General features: G+C 49.6%; 1 protein-coding gene across 4 annotated transcripts in view; it reads left to right on the top strand.

The window, feature by feature from the left end:
* LOC119442754 (uncharacterized) overlaps nucleotides 1–27,075 on the top strand; it is a 212,109-nt gene that overhangs the window by 120,364 nt on the left and 64,670 nt on the right. The window contains exon 1 of one of the 4 annotated variants that reach the window (XM_037707753.2): nucleotides 4,151–4,484. The exons of 2 other annotated variants lie outside the window; for them this stretch is intronic. In XM_037707753.2, the coding sequence (XP_037563681.1) occupies nucleotides 4,384–4,484 (101 nt within the window). In that variant the 5' untranslated portion in view covers nucleotides 4,151–4,383. Of the gene's footprint in view, nucleotides 1–4,150; nucleotides 4,485–27,075 lie in introns of those variants that run through there. One more of the 4 variants, XM_037707757.2, reaches the window with a different exon arrangement.

Below are 27,075 nucleotides of genomic sequence, written 5' to 3'. Positions count from 1 at the left end.
ATGACAGTGATGGGTCGATTGATTCTTGCTCAAGCTGACTCAGCTATGCAGCTATCGGCGCGAACAACTCACGAGCGTTGTGTCATAGTGAGTGTGTGCGCCGAGGTGTGAAGCCATAGCGTACGTCGTACCCGTAGCTCATCTCTGTGCCATGATTTACCTAAATTGCATTAAAAAATAAAAATAAGAAAGCGATGAAAACGCTCCGGTAAGCCGCTATTGTGAAGGCCATGGATTCTATCTATGTGTAATATTTCGTGATGTCATGGTCGCTTATTCCTGTGAAGAGTCGGAGTATTCAAATAGAAAGCGTGGAGTGCGCGAAATTATTTGTACGCTTTCTCTGTCTGTAGATTTGTTCGCAAATGTGACGCGTAGGAGACAGCATGCGTACCGGTTGTGTGGATCGTATCAAAGGCACCGTCTTTCCGAGAGAATACATTATTGCGACATCAACGAGTGATCTTTCTTTCTTTCTTTCTTTCTTTCTTTCTTTCTTTCTTTCTTTCTTTCTTTCTTTCTTTCTTTCTTTCTTTCTTTCTTTTTCTTTCTTTCTTTCTTTCTTTCTGTCTTTGTTGTTCATGTCACGCGTATTCCTTGAATTGTGTCGGCTGAATCATTCATTAACACAATTTAAATATTGTTTAGGACTACCAACTGATCACTACTCGCTTTGTTTGCACTGCTTGCATGGTGACTTATATAGTTTTATAGTCTTATTTTAAATATATATATATATATATATATATATATATATATATATATATATATATATATATATATATATATATATATATATAGTCTTATTTTGATCATTGGCAGAAACTGGGTCATTGCGTGCTTAAATTTTAGTTGAGCGCTAAATAAATCGTTTTGTCAATTCATAGAAACATTATAGACAACCCTGTAGAGTGCGTAAGGCAGTGCATGAACTTCTATATGGCCTTACTATTTAACATGTTACAAGGGCTTTGGATTTGAAAGCATTATATACACACCCGTGGCTGGCGCATAAAGCAATCCGTGTGGCACAGCAGGTTTGAAAATCGACAGGCCTGGGTAGCGACCTAAAGGGTTTTAGGGCGACCGTCGACAATTGGCTGTATACTTTCTCGTGCGTGTGCACCGGTCAGTTTCTTCGTTATTTTTTCTTCGCACTACGCTTTACTACTTTCCCCGCTTGTAGGGTAGCAAATCGAACGACCAAAGTTCGTCTCTTTGAGCTCCCCGCCTTTCCTCTCTTCGCTATGAGCGATATCCCAAAACTCACTCACTCACTCACTCACTCACTCACTCACTCACTCACTCACTCACTCACTCACTCACTCACTCACTCACTCACTCACTCACTCACTCACTCACTCACTCACTCACTCACTCACTCACTCACTCGCCCTTTCTTTCGCTCTCTTTCGTGACGACAGCCATTGTGCATACGGCCCACTAGAGAATCTATAACTGCGCTAATGATACATTCCGCGAGCACGACCAATGTGACAAGTGTTTCTAGCGGTGACCTTCGCCGCAACTGTCACGACGCGTGTCGTTCAGGTTGTGGCTTGTGACGCTATCTACGACCCTGACCGGCCCAAGTGCTTTGGCGCCACTATCGCTCCCCTTTGCTACACACGCTGGAAATCATAATGGGGATCTCTAACCCCGCCTGAGCTGAATTCCTTGGTGTTTACTATGTTATGCCAACTAGTTCGCCGCTCGTTTATGGGTCGTACTTGGATGACTCAGTTTTTTTTTTTTTTTTTTTTGAACTTTCAGGTCCGTGAGGGGCTACGCGGCAAAATCCTAGCGCAGAACCTGCTGCTCATTTGTAGTAGTATGGTAGTACACTTTACCTAAGCGTGCAAGACATGCTCCAAGTGTTCGTACTGCTGAAGATATATGGCTCTCATAAGGTTACATTAAAGTCGATCCTATAGAAGAACCTGAGCCTGACTGGCCTATTCATTATATTTGCTGGAAAACAAGCTTGCATGAGGAAAAACACAGAAAATGAGAAGAACGGAAAAGGCACTTCGCCCCTTTTCGGCCTAAACGAAAAGGCGCCTCTGATGACTCTTTCTCGCAATGTCTTGTTTCCATGGCGTTTAACGGATTGCGCAGAGATAAACCCTTTGTTATATACATATTGCAGTATGAATGCACAGACCGCACCCGGTAGTGGCGGTAGCTTTGTAGCGGTCACCGGATAACTGTGTCATTAGTGCCATTACTAGGACTTTACACACTAATGACCATGTTCGTTTGATCGTCTTAGAACGCTCTGGCTACACTTAAGGGTCGTGTAAGTTAAACTATGCTTTACGAGAATAAGTCGGGCTCAAGAGGCGATAATGAAGCCTGCTTAACGCTATCTGAACCACTTGCCCTCTAAGTACAGCTTTAAAGCTTCCTTTGACGACCCGATGTAGCCTTATGCCAGAGTGCTTTAAAACGACTAGTCGGGTATGGCCATAAATAAAGCACCGTTCGCCTCGTTCGCTATATATACCGCTTTGCTCGAAGTTGTTCGTGCGCCTCTGTATAGACATATACTATGACTGCCATTGCATCTCGTAGCGCCAGCTCCTTATCGTTTATCAAATACTGCTTATATCACGAACCTTATTATACCGCCACATATAATTCGCAGTACAGCGCTTGACCACTGTGTACGTGCTTCTGTGTGTCTCTCAAGGCAGCGACTTGGGAATCGATTCGCATCTCGGCGCGTAATCGGCCAAGCTATATACTGTGCGTGCTGCAAGCGAATTCTTTTCCCCTTGGCCGAATTGCACACTCGGCGCGTCTATACATATACACCCGTTGATGGCACCGCCGCAGCGCAATTATTTTTCCTCTTCGCGCCAAACACGCATTTTGGAGGTGACCGCGCTCTTTCATTAATAAAGCGGCCGCCCGATCGAGAGAGCTATATCGACTATTGACCAGCCTCTATAATACCGCCGGAGTTCGCGAGAGACAGCTTTCCTCTTTTACCTTGGCAACGCTGCGAATATAGCGAACTGGGTGTATGCGTTTAGCGCGCGCTCGGCCGACTCAGGAACGTGCGTCTCGATCGGTATTTTCTTTTTTGACACGGTGCCAAAGTGGCAGTCGCAATTCGCGCAGCGTTTGCGACGCCTGGGTATGGCTACGATACGAAGCAAAAATGCGGCGCATGTAGGTTTGAGAGAGAGAGCGAGAGGGTAGGTTATGAAACGCGCCGATGTGCGACACCAATATCGCGGGTGTCGAGCATGTGACTTTCCGTCGATTGTCGAGGCTCTTGAAGAAGAACGTCGTCTTCTCTGCGAGCCTAGATGAACGGCACGTACAAGCACACATAGTGTGTAGTACGGGAACGCGGCTGTATAAGATATGTCGTCGTTCCCGCCACGCAGGAGCGATTGTGGAATACTGTCACGTCTCCCATTTCTTTTCTTGCGAAACAATTTAATCGGCGCGGCGACGTTGATTTGAGGAGCACCTGAGGAGTCGCGGGAACGCGAGCAGATTTATGCGGGTTTGCCGACCGCCACCTGCGGCGAAAAACTGTTTTCTCACGACCATAATGATGGATAGATGCGCATATACGGACGAATAGGCATTTATAAGGTCAGCACGTGACGTCAGCCGTCGTGTCAGCTTCACGTCAACTTTCAATCCCTGTCAGCGGCCATATTTGATCCAGCGACCTATTCTCGTGTGCGACACCCCCGAACAAAAACGTTTTTCTTTTTTTTATCGAAGGACCGCGCGTTGTGGATCGAAATGTTTGTATACCGGAGACGAAATTAGCTTCGTCCGCGCCTCTGTTTGCATATAAAATCGCGTGGCGTTCCTCGTTTGAGGCGCGCTCATCTGTTTGCCACGATAAGCAAATTCTACCCGCCTTGAACCTAATCTCCTCACCGATAAGAGATTGCACGCAAACGCGTACCCAACGCGCTGGTTGCACTGGTGGGCGTGGCAGCGCCGAGAGCCGGCCGCGTGGTTTGCGTGTACGCCACCGGCTCTGTCACGTGCGGAGGCGGTTCCGGTTGGCCTGCGCTCGGCACCTCTCCAGGGAGACGACTCCGCGACATCGGAGCGATAAGAAGCGCGTCTGCTCTTCTTCTTTTTCTATTTCTTTGCAAGCCTCAGATAACGTCGCGGGGGAGACACCGGCGCTCACTCACTACAGCTCGCGCTGTCGACCACAGCGGCGGCGCGGCGCCGAAATTCCTTGGCCCTAATCTTCTCTCTCGCCGAACCTTGCGGACGCACGTAACGCGCCGTAGCGGACGGCGGCGCGTATTGTTTTCGCCGCCGCTGGCCCGGTGGTGTTGCGGTGGGGACGGACGCCTTGCCGCTGCGTTCATTGTCACCTTCTCTGGAATCGCCGCGATGAAGGCCCTGTGGGACACGCTGCGACGCCGACGACCGAAGGAACGACCCCCCGCCGCTTTCGGAGACGCCTCTGACGACGACGACGACGACGATGAATGGTAAAGCGGAAGAAAGAAAAAAAGAGAATCCGTTTTTGCTTTCGCTTCTCTTCCGCGCCGGCACCTTTGCGAAGTGCGCTTAGCGTTATTGTAGTTGGAGTCGCAGGTGTGACCTGCGTGCACGTCCGACTGCAGTATAGATGTTGCGTTGTTTACATTATCTGTTTTGTGAGTGAAACGGGAGAAGTTTGTTCATAATGTTTCGTTCCTTTTGCCATGCTGTTTTCCTTTTTTTTTTCTTGTTTCTTTTCCAAAGCGTGTCCGACACACCACACCGGTGACTGTTGCAGCTCGGATTGTGTTCGCTCCGCTGTCGGGACTTTCGTAATGATCAGCGGTAATAATAAGTGACGTCGGAGTGCCTGTTTGCAAATATGACTTTTCCTCTTGCTGGGTGCGATGCGATCACGATTTGAACGTAGAACGAACGCAGAGAGCGGCTCTTTGCTGTTTAATATTCTCATTGCACCCATCTTGTAATCCAGTATTATTGCCTTCGGTGTTTCTAGATGCTGGAAGACCAAGTTTGCGACCGTGCCGTTGTTGTATAGTTTATGTACTCGTGCATCGCAGGAGTTCGAAAACTGCCTAGGGCGCACGCGTCATTACTGAATTCGGATTCACTCTCGCAATCAATCCAATCAATCAATCACCACATTTTGTTGCAGTTTGACTTGTGATGCGAAGATCCTCGGCGCGATATCGCTGGCCATGGTCGTTTCGTTATATCCGTCTCCACCCCGGCGCCTTGCCCGACATTCTGAAATAGGATTTTTCCTTCTGTCTCATCGGCGAAAAAAAAGACAGCGAGCCTATCTGTCTTTATCGATATCACACACTGCTGAACGTCGGGATCGCCCGGTGTCGCTATCTAGCTGGCTCGAAACGTTGGGCCCGTCTCGCGAAACACGCAGCTCGCGTCGAAGAATGCGTGTGCAATAGGTGCACAACGTCGTCGCTCCACATACGAAGCGCTTCCGTGACGCGCGAAGGTGGGTGATACGAGTGCGCATGATCCGGTCTCTCGCAGAGCGTAAAGTGGCGATATCGTTATGTAAACACGAGAGGAATTCGCAGAATGCTGAGACAAGGTAGCACGCATTTTGCTGGAAGAATATGTCTACATATTTCTCCTTTCCCATTCCGTGCAATGGAGATAACACTAGAGCTCGCGTCAGCCAATCGATAACGAGAGTCGGCTGTGTGTTCCAGGGGATGGTTCGCCCATTGTGGGCTACTTATCCTTCCGTGAAGATTCCATTCAGTCTTCCTTCCAGGCATGTGTCTTCTATCATCTTGCCTTTTGTCAACGTCAGTTTCTTCTGCTGGAAGCCTTTTCTTGCGATGTGCATCCAGCGAGCTCAGGCCCTCAAGTTGCATTCAGTCAGCATCGCGTGGAGTGCGATCAGCCGGACAATGGAGGAGCTGGTTATCTGTTCTGATTTTCTGAAGCGATCCAAAGGGCATTCACTGCACTTAACGGATTTGGAGGTCGCGGAATTATTTCTCGCATGTTCTAGAACACCGGTTTGTTGGTTCGAGGTGATCTTCGTTCGTCCAAATTTTTTCACTCTTGGCATAGTAATCACAAGGACAATCGTTTCAGCGTAGGGCTTCGCTGTCCCAGCGTGTTGGGCCAATGTTGGCTCTACGTTTGCACATTGGGGGCCTGGCATATGGGGACATGTCCGTCTGACATAGGGACTTACACACTGCGCCTAGCCTCCAGAGCTCCTTGGGTCTCGACCTTGTGTCGTTTTCCTAATGAGACAATGAGAAAAAGAACAAACGAAAAATACCCAAGTTAGCTTCCGTAGTCGTGCTATACGGATGGTCAGAGCTTGTTAGTTCTTCCGTCGGTGATGTTTTTGTTTGTTCGACCAGGTTCTAATTGAAATACAAAGTCACACTATCGCGATTCCATTTTGCAAGCGTCATTCCTGCGTTAAGGTTCTTAATAAAAAGTAAGTAGATTTGGCCAAATACCGCTAAAATATTCGACGTCGCGTGCAGCAGCTGCGCTGTTGGAACGTTATTAAGCTGGCGGATCTTTAGATTTGCGTCGTTCTTTGCCGTGTCAAGCCTTCGCTGCCGCGAAATGTCATGCACTCGCTATTCCAAAACTGTGACATGCCAATCGAGGGTAATGTTTCCCTTTTTTTTTTTCTTTCTTGAGGATGGGGAGAGATTGACTCTTCTCGTCGGTCTAGATGCGTAAGAGCGTTGAGAACGTGATAACACATTTCTATCGACAGTCTCGTCAATCCGGCTCTCTGTTGGAGTCACGGCAGTCCGCCTGCTTATCGACGCGGGCGCCCGATAGCCTATTTATTGCTGCCGGTTCTTAGACGCCCGGCTCTTGCGACGTGCTGCCCAGGATCTGTCGCTTTGCCGTGCTATCAGGCTTGCTCGGCGATCGATTGCGTAATGCGAGTTGCGGTCATGCGGTCACGCTGCCACCTTCACGTATACGCAGTTTGTAGCCGTCCATGTCATAACACACACGACGCACGCACATATTTTCTATCTCTCTCTCTCTCACCCAGAGAGAGAGAGAGAGAGAGGCCAGGCGTTCTGCTGCAGAACATGAGGTTGGGGGTTCGATACCCCGCCGCAGCAGCAGCGTTCCGTTGGAAGTGGAATGCGAAAACGCCCGTGTAATTAGTTTAACCTCACAGAGCCGTGCGTAATTGTTTTTGCTATCGCTCAGTTAGATACTTGGAAATTCTGATTTAAATCGGGAAAATTAACGCAAGGGACGATAACAACGTTTCTTTTTTAATATGCTGAATCGTGTTCTCAGTTGTGGATAGTTCAGGAAACCAATCACTAATGAATTAGTCACTACAATAATTAATTTTTGCCCAATTAAGATTTTGTTGCTTTTTTTAAACACGTATACGTAACAAGAATCGATTACAAGGCCAGCTTGAAGAGATCTCGATCAGTCGTCAGCAGTTGTTGAAGCATGTCGAAAACGATAGTGCTTAGACTTTGTAGGCGTAGGGCTAAACTAATTAGAGGATTCGTTATAACGAAGTAGTTGAGCGCGCCGACGCAGTTTCGAGAAGGTGCTTTTTTGTATTCTTTGATACCGCGGGCTGTTCCGTGGCCTCAATAATATGTAACAATAACTTATCGGTGAAGTTTCGTATCTAGAAATAACGTGCTCTGTTGTGGACGTTTTTCTGCAGAATATCGCAAAATACGTGTTGGAGGTGAGTTGACGGCTTATCAGAAACGGAACCAGGAAGTATCGCGCGTGTGTGTGTGTGTGTGTGCGTGTGTGTGTGTGTGTACGCGGGTCCCAAGGGGTCACTTGAGTAACGGTTAACGCACCTGTGTTGTTTGAAACAGTGGTGAAAGACACAATGTATTGAGCCTATACACACAGTGCCAGTAGTGGTCAGCTGCTGATTAAGTACGTATCACCGCGGCTGTCAGAGATGTGAATTCTCGAACAGCTTAATTGTAACGGCGCGCGTAGACGCAAGGGCAGCACTGTTTTGTGTATGCATACTATCGCGTGTGCTTGATCACACATGAGCGTGCTATTTTAGCCCTTTAATTCCTTACTTTCTTTCTTGTTCGGTGCGCCGACAGGGCTTTGTATTCCGTGCAACCATTCATCACGTATTCTTTCGCTCGACTGACGGGATTTCCATTGTTACTTCGTGAATGCTTCGTCCTCGGGGGAAGCTTCCGTACGCCGCACTCGGTGTTACCAAATTACTATGCTGGGCTATGTGCAATTCCTCCAGGCTATAACGACATCGGTCAAACGCTTGACGGAATGCCCGTGCCGATCGTTCGTGCGCACGTGGGGAGTGAATTCCCATTCGAGCCCTTACCGGCTGCGCATCGCTAGCGAAATTCAGCCATAGATTTGTAATCAGCGTCGATCTTAAAGCTGCGCTAATATATTCAAATGATTTCCTCGTATACGCGGTTTTTTCGTTCTCTTTTCTTTTTTTCTTCATTTCTCTTCTTTTTTAATGATGCATTAGCCGTTCTTTGTGCGGGGTTGGTGTCGAAGTGGCGCGCGCGTGGCGATAAAGCAACAAAGCCCCTGTCCGCATGTCATCTCACTGCAAATGATGCCGAAAGTTCCAGACGATTTGTGTGTGTGTGTGTGTGTGTGTGTGTGTGTGTGTGTGACGTCATATGGCTGGTTGGGCCATGATTGGGCAGATTGGTTTCTGCCAATATCTTCATTTCAAAGCCTGTCATCATCCGTATATAGTTGTTACGTACAGTGCGCGCCAGGCTATCGATGAACGTGTTTGTCACGATCATTCGCTTGTTATTGATGCTCCGGTATATTTAGAATAGGAGAAAGGAAGCTTAGCCCTTTGGCTGTGCGTACGCGCTAGCAAATTTAGCTAAATGTCTGAGACCATCGGTGGATATTGCGACTAGTTTTTGCGTGCGCTCGTGTTCTTGTCTTTTAAACACGCCTTCCCGGAACTTGTGTATGTATATATATATATATATATATATATATATATATATATATATAAGCATTACTCATAAGACGGGGCATCCACGATGAACTAGTCTCGCACGACTCTTTCTCGCGTTGTTGCCAAGGTCGCACATTACGTAACCGAGGTATAAGCGCGCGTGGCTGATGAAAGGCCCCGGACAACTCGCGTTCGTGACGAGCGAGGACATTGAGGTTTATTTGCCTGCCGCGAGCCTGTAATAGTACGCAAGTCTATGTAGCCGACCGGCCCGTGTGGCGAATAAAGTATAGCGTTCGGTTCCTTGCCAGGAAGTGATGTCGCGCGTACTGCGAGGGCCTCTCATATTGTTGGCAAATGCACATATGCTGCCATAGTATAGAGGAAAAGTATCGAGCGACCGATGAAAGGGGCTGGCTCATCCATCGCCGAGGAACGCGCGTACGTATGTACGTGTCGCAAGGGCAAACCTCTGCATGCGCGCTCCTTGGCAACAAGCGGATGTTTCTCTGCGCGTCGAAACCATACAGCGGCGCAAACGTCGCCGCGAGATCGTAAGTACGCCGTCGACGCGAGCTCGGCCGCTTGTCTGGCGCGCACCGGTTGGCCGTATCGCGCAGAACAATGCGTTTGGGCGCACTCGCAAAACGAGACGCCCGGTATTCCGCCGCCGTGTGCGATGACGCGTCGAGATAATGGGGGCACGCTAACACACACACACATACACGCGCATTGACTCGTGCATTTAGCTTTAAAACGCCGCGCCAAGTGGCATCGTGGAAAGCACTATACGCCACTCCACCGCAAAGCTTCTCTGTAACGAAGCGCGCTGAAGTCGCATGGTGAATGTAATGAAAGTGGTCTTTACCGCGGCTTCATTAGAAGAACAGGAAGTTGTTGCTGGTTGTTGGCGTCCCACTCACTTGCTGGGAGAGCCGCTGTGTCTCGCGTTCTTACATGCCCATTGTTTACTTATCCCGCCACAGTCATGATGATCATCATCATCCTAATCATGAGTCGTGGCTTCCTCCTGATCCACTTTCCGCTGCCCCAGTGCGTAGTAGCAGGGTGAGTACGTCAGCTCGGGGGCCTCCTTGCTTGTACAAACCCACTGCTCTCCAATCTAACCGCATTATACTCGGCAATCATAAAGCTATATGCTATCTAATAATTCGCGTATTTTCTGCGGCTGCGAAGGATACCTGTACCGCGTGCACGCCGCCAAGTTCTAAGTTGTTGACTCACCCTCTACAACGAGTTTGCAGAGTTGCGCGCCGAGTTGGTCCGCACACATCAACCAGGCGGAAACGTCAAAGAAGCCTCGCGCCATGCTCCGGCTCGCGAAGGCAGCCGCCACAGCATGCTGAGCTGTCGCGCAGCTCCGCATTCCGATGGTGCTTGGCGCCAACTGCGGCGTATAACCCGAAAGGAAATGGGCGCAGATAACGGAGCAGCACACCGAACTGCGTCGACCTCCCACAGCCCGATGTGTCTGTATGCTTGCGAGACACTGGCTTGCGAGCATGGGCGCACATAGCAGTGGGTGATTGGATTTTGAAGTTGCGTGCAACACTATATAGAGCAAGCCAGTAAGAGCGATTAAAAAGATAAAAAAAGGAATGCTATTTTTTTTTCTTTTTTTTTTTTTTTTTTTTAGTTTAACAGCGGCCGATATCTTCTTTAACCGAAAAGTCGACTTCCGCGGTTTCAAAACACGCGTGCGGTTTTGTGAAATGTGTCCTCCGTTTTTATTTCGTTATTTGGCGGTTCTGTAAGCGGCGCTCTTAGCGGCAGAAAATTCTGTAGAGGGCGCTGGCGTAGTTACGACTGGCACGCCATGATGAATGCACTAGGAAAGTTACTGTTCGGGACAACTACCACCACCTCTTTCAAGCTTGGCTATAGACAGATGTGAATTCGGCCTGTCATAAATCGAAGCAATCACGTGCCTGAAGGCCTAACTCTGGTGCACCAGCTGTGACCACTTGCGCACAGGAGAAATGCGTACGGTAGGCAGTCAGTCAATGCGGACCACTTGCTCAAGAGTCTGTGCGGGAAGGCTATTCCTACGGGAGGCTACGAAGCGATTTATGTACTATTGTCACTTTGTGGCTGACTCGCTTGGAGACGTCATAATAGACTATGATGATAGGGGCTTAGAAACGTGTGACCAAAACTACGGATGTTCTCAGCATGGGACTATCAAGCTTTCAAATGAGAAGCTATACAGGCTTTGTTCAGCTGTCTTATTATGCTAGGAGCTTTGTTGCTGGGTGTTGATTCGCTTCACGTCTTGCGGTCCCGGTGTTGTTCTCCACTCCGCGTCCGTACAATGAGCGCGTGCGGTCGAAGCGGGCTGCGTTCCATGACGCATGCGCGAGCCCAGCTCTGCCTGCGTGTACTTTTTCTCACCCATTGTCTTACTTGAAAGCGGCATTCTGCGCGTGCTAGCCTGCACGACTTCGTTTTCACTTCACTCGCGACCTTGTTTGAATAGGTTCTCTCGTGTGTACGCCGCCGTTAGAGGAGAAATGTTAAAAAAAAAGAGGGGGGAGGGGAAGAAAGAAACGCTTTCCTGCGAAATCTGGAGGGTACGGGGAGTTGTGTAGGGTGGCGCTGGGAGATTGAGGGTGAACAGTACAAGAAAAAAAAAAATGCTGGAGGGGAGACGATTGGGACAGCACTGCCGCTGCTGACGTTGCTAATATAGTAGCGACGGTGATGCGTTGTATGCCGCGGTAATGTCGTAATCGAGCCCCGAAATGCTGCGTCTTCTCTATGGCTTCGGGATACGTATGCATCTCACTTTTGCAGCAGTGGCCGCGGCTAAGTGCGGGACCTAATTCTGATCGATTATTACGATGACGGTCGTTAGGCGTAACGGTGAGAGCGACGCTGTATGTATAAGGAAGAATGCTCCGGGGGGCACTCTTTTTTTTCCTGCGGCGAAACCCAGTGTTCGAATTTTCCTGGTAGCCGCGTTGAAAGTGTCCTTGGCTAGAAGTGGATTGGGAGTAGCCGCGAGGCCTTCGAGATTGCGGCAATCGACACGCGTTTGATCGCGAGTGTCTATATATATATATTTTTTTTTCTTGTGCCCAGGTTTCCTTGATCTACAATTCACGTCTTTCTCGGTGATATGCAGTGCCTCACGTTGTGACAAGCGACAGGTATACTCTGCATTCAAGCTGCAAGAATGAGCTTACATGCTCCAGGAGAATATCAGGTCGCCGTTAATACTCTACTTCGAATACGTTGGAATACCAAGTTTCAGTGAGGTCGAAATGTCAAGAGCTGTCTTCGGTTGGTCGAGTGGTAACATGGTGTCCCGTTTGTATCGCTCGGAAATTCGCATTTGTGTCGATTGAATACATTGCGCGGATATTTGCAATTGATACAAACGTCAACGAAACGTTTCTCAATCCTTGAGCGAGTGATTTGCGTTTATGCCATTAATTGCCACTAATTCCCGTCTGCAGTTCGCAACAGAGCTGAGCTCTCGAGACCATGCGATCCAGCTGACAAAATTGGCGCGAAGAAGATTCGCTGCCCTCTAAGCGCTTTTTGGTATATATATATATATATATATATATATATATATATATATATATATATATATATATATATATATATATATATATATATATAATCAGCTGGTTCGTTAAGATTGTACCGATAGACCTAATAGGCAAGGGTTATATACCTTTCAGATACGTACACTGCACTAGGTCATAGATTTCAAAAGAATGATAAGAATGGCATTGGTAATGGTGTTGAACGTGCGCAACGGGGCGGCGGCGATTGAATCGAACGAATCGGCGTTTCGATGGCGCATTCGATAATTTCCTACCCCGACTTGAGGCTATGCGACAAAAGTGATGTTACGCTAGCACCGACCGCAGCAGTATAAGAAACCTACTGTTTAAAAAAAAGCCCGTGCTTCCTTTCTTTCTCTCTCTTTTCTCTCTTTTTTTTTTATGAACGAACCTGAAATATGTCTAGGGGGACGACCACGATATTACAGTATTAGATCTACGGCCCGTAGCAGCGCGTACGTGCAGCCCGCCCATTTGTTACGCTTGGACACCTCCCAAAAATAGAGCGCGCGCGCGAGAGAGGAAAGGAGACATTAATATCGCCAATTCGCCGTAATCGACGAGTATATCTCGTACATCTCGCGTACAGCTTTGATTTCTACATTCGCACGATTCTTTTGCGGAGATAGCGAGGGGAGGAGGAAAATAAAGAACAGAATAAGGGAGAGAGGCTGCGCCCAGGTTTATTACGACCGTAACCCGTTTCTTCCCAAATCGTCGTGTGTTGTCGTGTCCATTAAAATAGTCTCGTCCGCTCCGCCACGCGGTGTCCCAAACGAAACGAGATCGTGTCGCGCACGCGGAGCCTGCCTGCCTGCCTGCTGCGGTTCGAGGCGCAAACGCAATTGAGATCGCGTCTTAGGCCACGTGTGTGCGCGCTCACGCAGCACGACTATTTATAGGCGCCGCCACTGGGCAAATACACGCACGCACACGCTCAAGCACACACACACACACTCACACTCACTGCCTGTTGCTTGGACAAACTGGTCCTCGCGAGGCGGGCAGCAGATCGGCAGCGGCGGCCACTACACTCGAATGGCCGATCGCCCGTGACCGCAGCTTTGCCTGGGGGGATGGCTTCCCTTCCTGACCTTGACGTAGTGAGGGGAAGGGTAGGTGGGCTCTTCGCAACCGTATCTCGCTAGTAGTCCTGCGGAGGAGGCGAACTTTCGAAGCAGAAGCTTCCAGCGCCAACGCTGCCCCGGAGTGGTCGGCAGCACGCTGTACTATATGTAGCTGGGTCGCGCGGCCCGAGGTGCTTTGGCGAGCTGGTTGTGTGTTTTACGATGGAGAGTGGACCAGCAGCCAGCGAAGAGCCGGGCCGCGGTGAATTAGAATACCGCCACCGGCGCCTTCTTGACCGACCCCGCACGCTGTTTTCACTTCGGCCGAGGCGAGAAAACGGAGAGAACGGTCGTGTGATTCGGGGGCGCCGATGCAGCGCGCAGGCCTTTTGCCTCTCGTGTAAGCGCTCTCGATGGAGCAGGTGTGTAATGACCAATCCGTTTAATTCTGCGCCTCTCGATTATTCCCGAAGGGCACGGGGCAGCTAAAGGAAAGCTATGGAATATATTTCTATTTTCTTCTATATAAATACGCGTCCGTGAATACGGCGGTATCGCTCGTGGACCAAAAAACGCCTGGCTCTCATAGCACATAGCTCATGAGAGCTATAGATGCAAAATTTAGCGTTAAGCCGAATCGAACAAGGAATAAAAAATAATAGGACACATCAATTAGTTGATCGGTCGGTTCGTCAGTCTTTTCTCTACAATCTGTCTAGTTCAGCTCAGTGCTGTCAGTCAGTCAATGAGTCACTTGTTTCTCTAAAGTAAGTTCTGTCCCGTTAGTTTAGTTCAGCTCGGTCCAGTTTCAGATTAGCTCTGTTATTTCAGTTTGGCTCAGGTTAGTCCTGCTCTAGCAAGTTCAAGTCTTGTCTGTCTGATGCTGATCAGTTGACTGTGGTCAGTTGGACTCTGGTGACTTCGATTCTGGTCTGTTCAGATCTGGTCAGTTCAACGCTGGTCGTTTCAACTCTCCTCAGTTTAATTGCGGTCTGTCGAACTCTGGCCGGTTCAGTTCTGGTCTGCACAGCTCTAATCTGTAGAGCTCTGGTCAGTTCAGCTCTCGCCAGTCCAGCCCTGGTCAGTGCAGCCCTGGTCAGTGCAGCCCTGGTGTCAGTGCAGCCCTGGTGTCAGTGCAGCCCTGGTGTCAGTGCAGCCCTGGTGTCAGTGCAGCCCTGGTGTCAGTGCAGCCCTGGTGTCAGTGCAGCCCTGGTCAGTGCAGCCCTGGTCAGTGCAGCCCTGGTCAGTTCAGCTCTCGCCAGTTCAGCTCTCGCCTGTCCATCCCTGGTCAGTGCGGCCCTGGTCAGCGCGGCCCTGGTCATTGCGGCCCTGGTCATTGCGGGCCTGGTCATTGCGGGCCTGGTCATTGCGGGCCTGGTCATTGCGGCCCTGGTCATTGCGGGCCTGGTCATTGCGGGCCTGGTCATTGCGGCCCTGGTCATTGCGGCCCTGGTCATTGCGGCCCTGGTCGTTGCAGCCCTGGTCAGGCTAGCCCTGGTCATTTTAGCATTTGTCTGTTCAGCTCATTCCATTTTCCAGTGCAATCCGGTTCGTTCATTCTTGAACCATGCACTCTGTTAGTGAGTCAGTCGGTTGGTGGATGCGGTTGGCTAGATGGTCATTTGGTCAGTCGGTCGCTGGACGCGGTTTTCAGCGACGTTGAGACACTGGCTGGCGTATAGGCTGCTTGGTAATCAACGCTATTAGAATTTCTGACGAAGGGAATGGCGCTGCGACAGGGAAAACGACGGCTGAATTGGCAAATCGTCGGACGCGTGCTTTCCCACAACATCCTTGCGGCGGCAGTTACCGCGCCTTCTGAAGTTCTGTATTCAAGGGCCGCCGTGGACGACCGTCCAGGCAGCCGGGCAGAGGCGCTTGCGACATTTCCGGAGGACGGCGATACTCTGCAGAACCGGATGAATTTCGCTTGTGGCAAGGACATGGCCCAGCGCGCATTGTAGCTCGCATCTCTTGGCATCAAGCCCGCTCGTCCATCCGATTGTTAATCTCGACAGTAATTCACGGCATGTTGCGTCTCTAATTACTTTACGCTTGACCCCTCCACCCTTGTTTGCGCCGAGGTCTTGGCTGATTACGTCGCAGCCGCTGTTTAGTAGTCGGAACGAATGCGCAGATCGTCCTTCGCCACCGGGAAAGTTGCTGTCGCGTACGGCGAAATTGCTTGTGCAGTGCTGGGCTGTGACGGCGCGTAACTCTTGATGAACGCCGTAGACCAACTAATTAACGCGTGAGCCTAGAAGCACTGCGTTGAGGGTTTCAACTATAGCTTTCGAAAGTGCTGTAAGCTGTCCACGTTCCGAAGGAAAATGGAAGGGAAAGTCGATACTGGCGTTTCGAAGACATAATATGCCGTCACTGGACGTTAGTGATGTTGAAAGATGTGCGCTAACGTTAGTTCACGTTTCAGAAATCAGTCTGAATATTACAAACCAAAAGCTTTGTTACAAGCTTAACCACATGACGAAATACGCGTATACCTGATGAAGGCACAGATGCGAGAGAAATGCTAGTTCCGGCATAAATTGTCTAGTTCTGGCTGACTACTCAGCATTGCGGACTGCAGACCACTGTTAGGTCAGTTTGACTAACCTAAGCTAAGTTCAGTCATGTTTAAGAAAGTCAGGAGTTAAACGCTGTTTCTTCAGGAGCACACAGAGGTTGCGCTATGGTGCTTATAATTTTCGCTATACGTGCTCGGGGAGCCCATTCAGGGGACGTATTCTTCGACGATCGCCTCGGCGATACTATAGCGCCTTCGCGTGACGTAGGGCTCAACCAGCCAATCAGCGCGCGCCTGACGGCGATGCTATCGCCGAAAGTGATCGTCGCAGAATACGTCCCCAGGTAGACCTTCGAGGCACTATTCCAGTCATTTTGCCCGAAGCGCTGGCAATGTGGCGGTGTGTATATAGAGCCAGCCGGTTTGGAATCGATGAAACATCGACGTCGATCGTTCGGATTATTTGTTTCCTGGTGCGGTACGGGATATAGTTCAGGGCGGTATCAGTGCATCCATTTGGGTGAAAACATGTTCGAAGACGGGACGCACGGGGCTTTTTGAGCAACTATTTGCATTCACCGATGGTGCTGGCGTGAGCTTATTTCGTTTCTTCGAAGACGGCGCGGGACTTATATAGTCCCATGACGAGTACTTCAGCGTAATTTTCCCTATGTAAATCCAGTTCATCAAACACATCAGCGGTTTATCTGTCAGTCAGTCAAGATATTTTTTTCCCGATTGGACCATGTGCTCCAAAAGTTGGGAATGTGTGAAAGCTAATTGCGATGCTATACGGGTCTCTTCTTTCCCCGCTTGTTTTCAGTGTATTTACGGCTCGTGCTGGCAGCCAGAAACCGCAAGTTCTCTAATACTGTGTTCGTACTTTGTGTGTGTGTGTGTGTGTGCGTGCGCGCGTGCATGGCGAACACTACTCTTGTGGAACACTTTATGTTCAGAATTAGGCATCTTGAGCCATCACCGCCTCTTGAGTGAAAGTTTGTGCGTTCGCGTTCATACTGCACACATTCATACGTGCCCACGCACGAGCGCTCACGCTATACTTTAATGTACGACTCGTGTTTGCGCTTCCCCCTTAACGGCTCGCGCCCTACGAATCGCCTGTGATCGTAATCGAGACGGCAGTCAACAAAAACGGCCGCGCGCGCGCACGCTATGGGTGAACGTATAGGGCGCATGCAAATGAGGCGCCCCTCCGCTCCGGCTCGCCTTGTCTGCATCGCCCCGCAGTATATACGCCAGGAGCAGCAGCAGCAGCAGCATATAGGTGCAGCTCAGCCTCTCCGGTGGGAGGCCTCGCGCGCTTTGCGGCGGTTGATCGGCGGGAGCGCTGCAGCCCGCCCGTCCGACCGTAGACGACTGCGACGACGGCTGCGATCTGACCTGGGACGGCGGCGCGGCATCCGCCAAGGTCAATGCCGCGTTGCGCCAGCGGGCCCCGCTTTTCTTGACGTCAGTCCATTGCCGCCGCAGCACGCGGAAGACGGGAGAACGCGGTGGGGCGCTCGCGAGGGTGTCCCGGCGACGACGACGAAGATGGAGAAGCACTCGCGCGGCTGTCTGTGCAAGCTTTGGGCGCGTGTTTGTCCATCCAGTGCATGCATGCGCGTCCTCTGCATGCATATTATATGGCCCACGATTGAACGTTCCTATTGAACGTTGAACGTTCTTATTGAACGTGGATCCAACGCACGCAGCTTATACACCACGCCCGTGTACACTGTTCTATACGGGTGCGCGTTAAAGAAACCCGCGCGATCAGAAGTTTAATCCGAAACTCTCCACTACGGGCGTCCATCGTAACCCACTTTGGAGTTTGGGGAAGTTGAGCCACACACGCACAATTTAACTTAGTTGTGAACACCCAGGGGCAGCACTCGGCCGTTGTTGGTTAGCGCTGAAATGTGGAACGAAGTGCACGCTTTCTTATGCAGAGATGCCTCATATCAGGCACGTTTTCCAGGAAATGTTGAACAAATGTTGCAATTAGGTTGGCACACACACTTGCGCGCGCACGAACGCGCAGATACGCGCTTTTAGGAGCGACCAATGTACGCGGTAGTTGACAAGAAATTAACAGAACCTAATTATATGAGTGCGTTCGTATTACATGGCAGAGTTTACGCCCCGAGTTCGTGCTCGATCAATAGAGAATCTTTTGCCTGTTGTTTGGGAAATGACTATACTTATTCGTTTACGACATCAGTGGTTCGTGCTTTAGCGGAACTGCTTTAAGTGCCTTTCTTTGCGACCTTTAAACTGGCGATGAAAGGCAACGTTTAGGCGGGCCTGTTTCAAAATCTGTTGGCCCTCTAAGAGGCGCCTGATGTGTCAAGTCCGCGTTGCGCATTGGATTTGTTTATACACTCTCTTGCCGATTGTGGCAGCGCAATATGCCCGAGTACTTCAAGTGTTTGAAACTCTCCAACGCTACAGCTGTATGCCACAAAAGCTTGCTTTTCTTTTCCGTCGAGGGTCTGTTTATGGACGCCAAGCCTGAATAGCGGTTTACGACAAAGGATAATAGCAATATACAGACGCTATAAAGCATAAATCATCGAGTTGCGTCGACATCGGGGTGCATTAAACCGCCATCTTGGCTGACTCAGCACGTCTACGAAATTAGAGGTTGTCTGTTTGGTATGCTTACGCTGCTGTGTTGTAGCGCACCCATGGAAATGTTTTGAATAGCTGTGTACAAGGTAAGAAAAAGAAGTATGGGTGATGTGTCCCGATTTGGTGGGTAAATCGTATAGTGATGATGATGAATTTGGTATTTAGTGGCGCAAGGGCCAAGTATGGCCATAGAGAGCCAGGGAAAACATAACATAGTCGCTAGCTAGGGTGTGAAATCAGCGTTGCCCTCGCTTATTGGTTCGTAGCTAAACATCACACGCGCAAATATTTCCTGCGACATTTAAGCGTTTTCCATCCACATCAGGCTGAGGAAACATGTGCGGAAGGACCTCTGCTGGCATCCGGTTGGATTTTGTTTTTGTGCGAACTTCTCACGTTCCTCATAAAAAAGATAGCGAGGTCTAAATATATACTATCACCGACTCAAGTGTTTGGCACTCGGCGACCGTTCGAGCGCTGTTTTTCAACCTCTTTTGTTTCGAATAAAGATGCGGACACGATAGACGCGAGCATTGTTCACAAATATAGCTTTCGCACGTGTTGTCAAAATGGGAAGAAAATAGTCATCGCTATCGTATACCGCCGACATGGCAGTTCTCGTTTCCTTTTTGTCGGTGTCTAAATTTAATCGTGGCGCCATCAACGTACCTGCAGCAAAACAACCTTTCCGCGCCACTTAGCATTATCGTTACCCGGCGGCTGTCTGGCTGTCTGTCTGTAGGCCCTTTACAGCCACCCCTCATCTAGTTCTCAGAATTCATCGCTCCACTGCGAATTAACAAACACTGGCATGGCGCTCTTTGGCCACACTTGGCCCTTGCGCCATTAAACACCATACATCATCATCATCGGCTGTCTGTTTGTATTTTGTTAGTATTGGTTTCTTTCTATAGCATACTTTTAATAAATGTCTTCATTTGGCATTCATCGCACAGACTTTATCAAAAGGAAAAGTAGATAAACATCGCAATTGTGACGCGCAAAGGTAGTTATGACGTGCATGTCGCAAAGAGCGAGTTGGCTCGTGAAGCGCTTACTAACAAGCAAAGCCACACGTGATTCTTTCTTTCTTTCTCTTTGTTTGTTTGTTCGTTTCGTTCGTTCGTTCGTTCGTTCGTTCGTTCGTTCGTTCGTTCGTTCGTTCGTTCGTTGTGCATGCGTGCGTTCACTACAGCAGGCGCCGCATGGAAACATAAATCGAATGCGCACTTTTTCTCTGCAGCTCACCAGATAAGTTTCCAGGAGCCACTGTGCGAAGTGGGATTGCACGCACACGCACGCACGCACGCACGCACGCACGCACGCACGCACGCACGCACGCACACTCACTCACTCACTCACTCACTCTTCGTGCGTGTGCGCTTAGGTTCGCGCATACGTGGTCGGCGAGGAGGTGGCTTTTGCAAGACCAGCTTGAGGAAAAAAAATCTGGGCGGCGATGGCGCGGCTATTCTGCCGCGCGTGGGCGTGCACCGCGGCCGACCTTGCGTCGCTGCCGAGGAAGAAGCCGCGTCCAGTCAAGGTCGCGCGCTCGATACCCGCGGAGTGTACGCGGCGGCCGAGGGCGCACTTTCTCCGGTCGCGATTGACCTTGACCCCTTAGGTCGGTCGCATATAAGTCGAAATTTTGGTTGCCACGAAACTAGTTTATTTTTCTTCCCCCTCTAATAAGTCTGTGTGTGTGTGTGTGTGTGTGTGTGTGTGTGTGTGTGTGTGTGTGTGTGTGTGTGTGTGTGTGTGTGTGTGTGTGTGTGTGTGTGTGTGTGTGTGTGTGTGTGTGTGTGTGTGTGTGTGTGTGTGTGTGTGTGTGTGTCAATAGAAGCAGAACAGAAGGAAGGGGTTCGGACGGTCGACGTTCCTCGAGCGATGATGTCAACAAGAACGGACTTGGAAACATGGTTTGCTTCTTTTGCGCCTTAGGAGGTTTTTCTTGCCGGAGTCTGACCTCGAGAGATTTCCTTGCTTGTTGACACTTGTTGCGCGTCTGTCGCTGTTTCTGGAGAAGTGAGAGTATCTGGAACCTCCGTGCACCCGACATATAACGTGGCCGGTTGGGTATGCGCGAGATATATAGGCTGTCCCAGCTAACTTTAGCCAAAGCTGTTAAACGAAGGAAAAAAAAAAAAGCATGGTGCAAAATACACTTATAGAATCTGCGATGTTTGGTCGCCAGTAGTCTGACGACTAAACGCCGTAGGTCTTGAGATCGTATCGTGGAGTGTGTTTTTTGTACCGCTTGGCTAACGTTAGCTGGAACACCTTGTATTCGCATCGTATGCGGAAAATCTTTGTGACCAGTCAGGTGACGTCACATGGTGTCGCTGATTGCGGTGGTTATCTGCAAATAAAGAAAGAGCATTAGACTCTACAGTGTTTTCTCGTTCCCAGTCCGCCGCCGTCGCGGTTAACCTATACCGCACAAAACGAACGGACGTCTTTATTCCATACCCGCCCCGACGAAGATAGGTTCACCCACGAAAACGCGGATCAGCCTATGTGAGGCACTTCGCCACAATTCGGTCTGTCTTTACCAGAGCATGTTTTCTACCTACATAGCGTCAACATATTCAGTTTAGACTAATGCATACCGTGGATATATCTACATCCCTGGATGTATTGATTTCGATGAGTAGCAACAGGTGCCGCCACTTTCTTCGTAATCCCTTCGATAGCAACGACCACAATCCACCGCGTTCCTGCTGCCTAATCGAGTTTCTTGAAAATCGTACGACGTAACGTAGAGAAACGGCAGAAAGCGTAACACGAGCAGTAGTATCAGTTATTTCGCGCACTTTTCTCGTAAAGGCAAGGCCGCTTCGGGAAGGACAGAGTGCATGGTGGCGCTTCACACGGTTGTTGCTACTTCGAAAATCTTATATTTCCTGTTCGCAAACTTCGTATTGAGTAGCCGAGGGTGAACAACGGCGCAAGGAGGACAAACGACAATACGGGCGCCATTGTCGTGCTGTTATTATTGTTGCAATGATTGTCGCGCACATTATGTGATACTCAGCGAGCCTATATGTATACGTGTGCCTGTGGAGACAAAAGCTCTGCTGGAAGTTAGTCCCTCCCCCAGCGTTATCGTTTGTCCTTGTTTTGTCGTTGCCCGTCCTGCGCTATTGAATACGAACATCATGTACCAGCAAGCCCATATTTCTACCATTTTCCTCCTAAGACGCATCTAGCGTCTTTCGGCACACAGCAGCTCACTCTGCCCGAGCGGCATCCTGTGGCGTACGAGTCGTATATTGTTTTCGTCTTTGCCGAAGCTGTGCATCTGCGCTGGGAAGCCTTTCGCTGCTGCGTCGTCGTCCCTGGCCGGCAGCGCAAACGAGGTTAGGAAACCGCGCCCGCGTGCCGCCGTGGCGTCGTCGTGTGGGGCTTCGCGCCGCCGCTACCTGCGCTTCGTGCTTTCGGCGGCGACGCGCGCGCGTACCTGATGCAATTAGCCGTCACGTGACCGGGGCGGCGCGCAGCTGCGCTCGAGCACGAGCGCATATACGCGTGCCCGCCGAGCAAGGCCCGAGTAACTCTAGGCCCGAAGAGGGCCATGATGCCGCAGCTCTCCCGCAAAACCTCGCTTCGAGTCACACAATTAACGTCGAGAAATTGCCGAGGTACAAACTGGCGTAGGAGCACACCACTCGGCGATGATTGTGACGCTATCGAAGAGATGGACGCAGCTGGTGGCGTGGGACCTGGGAAAGTACGCGGGCGCCGTCCGCGACCAGCAATTAGTGCGCTTGGTCTCGTGAAATTGCGAAATGAAGTCGCGCCATGCGCGCAGCTGCTCGTCTTTCAAAGATGTGCGCAATGGCATACCGCTGTGAATGAGGACGATATATTGCGGTAGTCGCAGCGATCTTTTTTTATTTTTTTTACTTCTCTGATGTGACGTACGTTAATGAAACCCGAAGAAATAAAAGTGAGAGAGCAGATATTAGCTAAGCATAATCACACGCACGCTCAGGAAGCACGTAACAAGCATCGAAACATTCCGCTCATCCCTGTTGTGCAGCAACAGTAAAATGCTACCTCAGCCTGCATAGTTAAAGTATTCGCTTGCTCACGGTATAGCACAGCTCTTTAGTCTCCAAGAGTTCTCTCTCCCTTCTTTAGGATGCCTCGGATTTCTTTTTGGTTCTTGGAATGTATACATTATGTATAAATCCTTACGGTCAGGCAACTTTCACCTCAGGCCGACTTCTTTGCTTTTCTACAAATAAATTTTCCTCACTGTCTGCTCAGCAGTAAACGTGTAAGGCTAATGAAAACGTGTGCCTCTTCACCAATGGTCTTAAAAGGCAGTCTCAAACTGAACTCCAATCTGGAGGCCGTAATTTGTTGGTTTGTGGTCGGAACAATCTTGCAGTGGGAGCATGTGAACGCTGCTAACGTTCGCTCGGGTAGAAGAGGCACGTGGATACAGCGTTCGAGGCAACCTGCCATGCAGCCAACCCCTTTACACGCTGTATAGGCAACGGGCCTTCTTTGTTGTAGTTATCTCTTTATTTGAGTAGTGGTATTGCACGGAGGTATTCAGCGCGAGCCCTTCGGATATATACGTGGTGGGTGGTACCGCTGGAGTCTTATCCCCTTCGTTCTCGCTACTTCGAAGTTCGTTATATAGAGGCGCGCCGTGGTGGCTCGGTGGCTGTGATTTCGAAACAACCGCTATTTCGAAGCAATGACTTCAACAGGGTTTCGTATTTAGCTTGGACGCCACGTTGAAGTTCACACAGCGACCGCTGTTGACGCCATGGCTTTTGACAGCGTCCACTCAGATATATATATATATATATAGGATATTAATTATCAATAAAGAGGGATTCAATTGCAATCCTATTACACCAAGGACTCATTCGTGAAAGTTTCAAGAACGTGCATTTCTTTTTCTCGTCAGAAACGCGCCAAAATACGAGAATCAACTATGAAACCCGCGACATTACACTGACGTAATGGCGCTGTGACGAACGCCACTCCTGTAACGTTAGTGCTGCCATATTTCTTGTGTCTGTCTTAGACCAAGCAAGGTGACAGGACGAGTGTTGATCCTGTAGCGTTCGTCCTGCCGCCTTTGTTCTGTCCGTCGCGCATATTAGCGCTACGGCTATTGCTTCTGGAGTTTTTCTATATCTAAAGAGATCTATAAAACTTACACTGTTACTCTATGTAGTGGTTGTTTTATACTATACCTCTGTAGCACGCGCGATATCGCTGGACAGTATAAAACACATTGCGGCTGCATTTCGCGACGGAGGCACCGATTTTGGCAGCCGCGCAGCGGCAACGCCCTTTGTTTCAGCCCGTGGTTTGAGCCCGGGGATCAGCTCGGCGCGGAGTGTGGAAGCGTGCATGTGTATACGCACAAAGTGTGGGGCAGCGAGAGCCACGGCGCACAACATCAGTGTATAGCTCCATTTGGAGATGCCTATTCGGAGCAGCTGCGCCCCATTGTGCCGCGAGACCCTTCGAAGCCGCAGTTCTCTCGCGGCTGCTGTAGCCTCTGAGAGAGAGAGATGACGATAGAAGGATTTATGTGCCGCCTCTCGCATGCGTTCTTTTATTTCGAGCCGGATAATTCGAGCCACGCACAATGGCCACGAGCTCGTTGCCTGCACCGAAAGGCTCGTGAAAGCTCCTCATCGCACTCAATACTGTACCTTCAAACGTGCCTCGCTGTCATTTATCGCTCTCAAAGAAGACGGCCGCGGCAAGCTTGTATTCTGCTTCAATTGTGATAACTATTCCATTTATGTCCGACAGCTGCACCATAGAATTCAAGATGAAGAAGGCTTATGTAAGAAGGCTAAGATAACATTTTTTAAAAATATCTACGTTGCAGCTGTGTATATATAGCCATATAGAAATGCGCCAACAGGCGTTCTGCAAGGCTGTCGTTATTCTGCTTTGTTAATTTCAATGCGAATGTTTGTTCTTTTGGAGTACCTTAATCGTCACGCCTTTAATTGTTCTCTTCGGAATTGTGGAGAATGGGGGGGCCGAGACCGATCGGCACATGCTTGTTTCAGATTACGGATAGTCATTCTATAAGAAAAGCTCGTAAAACTAAGTACGAGGTAAAGAAAGGAAGACGGGACAACGTGCGCAGCGTCCTGTCATTTGTAGACTGCACATCGTGAAACTGGGCCGGTCGGCAACTGCTGATGGTCTGATAGACCATCGGTTAACCCTGATTTACGCATTGCGTGAGGGAAATGCACCGGGAACTGGCCAGGTGGCGTTACGGCTCTTTGAGCTTCTCACAAGACCTGCAGACGCCAGCCGCTTGAGCTATACAACAGAAACGAGTCGCCATTCTCGACAGCAACAGTGGCGCGCGCACATTTCAATGGCTTGCTCGAAGCAGATAAGCGAATCGTTGCCCGATCTGCGGCAGCGTTGGAATCCGTATACGGCATGCACAGTTGTACTGTACATATGCAGGACGTGGAAATGCTTTCCTCGAGATGAACGTTGCCCAGAGGGCATCGTGAACGCGCAACGTTTCCTGCAAGATACGATTCCTCCGCGCTCGCTATAAGGCTATGCGATCTGGCGCTGCAGTCTGTACGGAAAGCTTGGGCCCCCGCTGCCTATAAGTGGACTATAGACAGAGCACTAAGAATTAAAAATCTGCAGGCATGTAATGAAGTAGACTGACGCGCGATGAGAGTTACTGGGTATCTCTGCAGGGAGAGGCATTCGCCCTGCAGTGGGACCTAATTATGTTCCTGACAAATTATGTCAGCGTGGATGGAACACGCGTGCGTCTGCTTTCAGTGTCCGTGCTCAGGGCATCGCAGTGACAAACACGATAAGCAGTGTCAATGACTACTGGATTTACTAATTTTAGAATGTTCAGGAGGCAGCGCCGGCATTGCTGCCGTTCCTGAAAGCGATCGATGTGGCAATTCACTGGTCGTTTGTACAGATTTTATTTGCTACCCATCAAGCGTGCGGCCAGTATGGTCTCGCATCCCTCCATTCATGTTTCTCCTTCCACTCTTTCTCCAATGCAGGGTAGCAAATCTCGTGGGTATCTGTTTGACCTCAGTTCCTTCTTTCTCTATCTCTATCTCTGCTAATTTTCGAACCTTTCGCTCTCGCGCGACTTCGCAGGCGTATTATCTAAACTGCAGAGCGTTAAGTCAAGGTGTGGTGGTGGCAATGCCTTCTCCTAGCACAAAAATAATTTCCTGCAAGCAGTTTGTTGTTAATTGTTTGAATGTTACTTACCGAAGGTGAATTTCTAAAGCGACAAATGGTGAAAAAGTATATGGTGCATCAATGCACTAGTATGCTGTTGTTTTTCTATACACTGTGAGAGTTTGTGCTAACGTGCCCGGTACCGGCTCGCTGAGGTTGAGGTCTCAAGTTATATGGCGCCCAACGTGGGGACGCCAGCACACAAAGCTATCACCACGCTCCTTTCGTTTACAAACATACAGCTTTGTATATATATTTTGCCACGTTGCGCGAAATGCACAAATCTCGCGTCGTCAGTACAGGTTGGGCCGTCCACATGAATCTCCGCTATTGATGAGTAAGTTGAGCCATACAGATCCAGAATAGGCGACGTATTCCTATAACGTTAGGCAGCTAAACGGTGAAACGGCGCGAAATAATGCACGCACACTCATGCGTGCTAGTGAAGAAGCGGGACCTTGTTTTCTTTCTTTTTCCGTTTCCTGTTCCTGCCAGGCTGCAGCAGGGCAGATGCTGCGACCTTTAGCGAGTCGTCGCTGTAGCGGTAAACAGCTTCCATGTGTAGTATATACGTACAGATATATAGCTCTCGTTGTTGCGCCAGCTTCCCCGTGTCGCTTGCCCCATTCCCGTGTACCTTTCCTCTACGTTCCAGTTAAGTTGGCCGGGTAACCTTTCCATGGAAACGTTGGTGTTCCATTTATCGGAAGCGTCGGTGAAGGATCGCCTGTCCACTCTCGCCGATGCTTTCGCGCAAACAAGCTCGTTGCGTCGGGGATGCGCGCAGCTCTTTTTGCAGCCATGTAACTGTTATGGGGGCTTTCGAGTTGCACTTTTCCGGCGTCGCCGTGTGGGTCATGGTAGGCGATTGTTGTCGTTACTTCCTGGTCGTCATTATTATGTCGTCATGCCTTTAAATCAACATTTACAAAGATTAAACAAAAGGAGACGCCCCAGCCGCTATGGAATCGTAGAATTTCACTTGAGAAGAGAGAGAGAGAGAGAAATAGAAGGAGAGGAAAGGCAGGGTGGTTGCGAAGATTTACGTTTAACCCCTGACGTAATGCAAGCACT

Source organism: Dermacentor silvarum, chromosome 2, assembly GCF_013339745.2.
Source record: "Dermacentor silvarum isolate Dsil-2018 chromosome 2, BIME_Dsil_1.4, whole genome shotgun sequence".
Classification (NCBI taxonomy): Eukaryota; Metazoa; Arthropoda; class Arachnida; order Ixodida; family Ixodidae; genus Dermacentor; species Dermacentor silvarum.
This window is presented reverse-complemented; position numbering and strand designations above follow the sequence as displayed.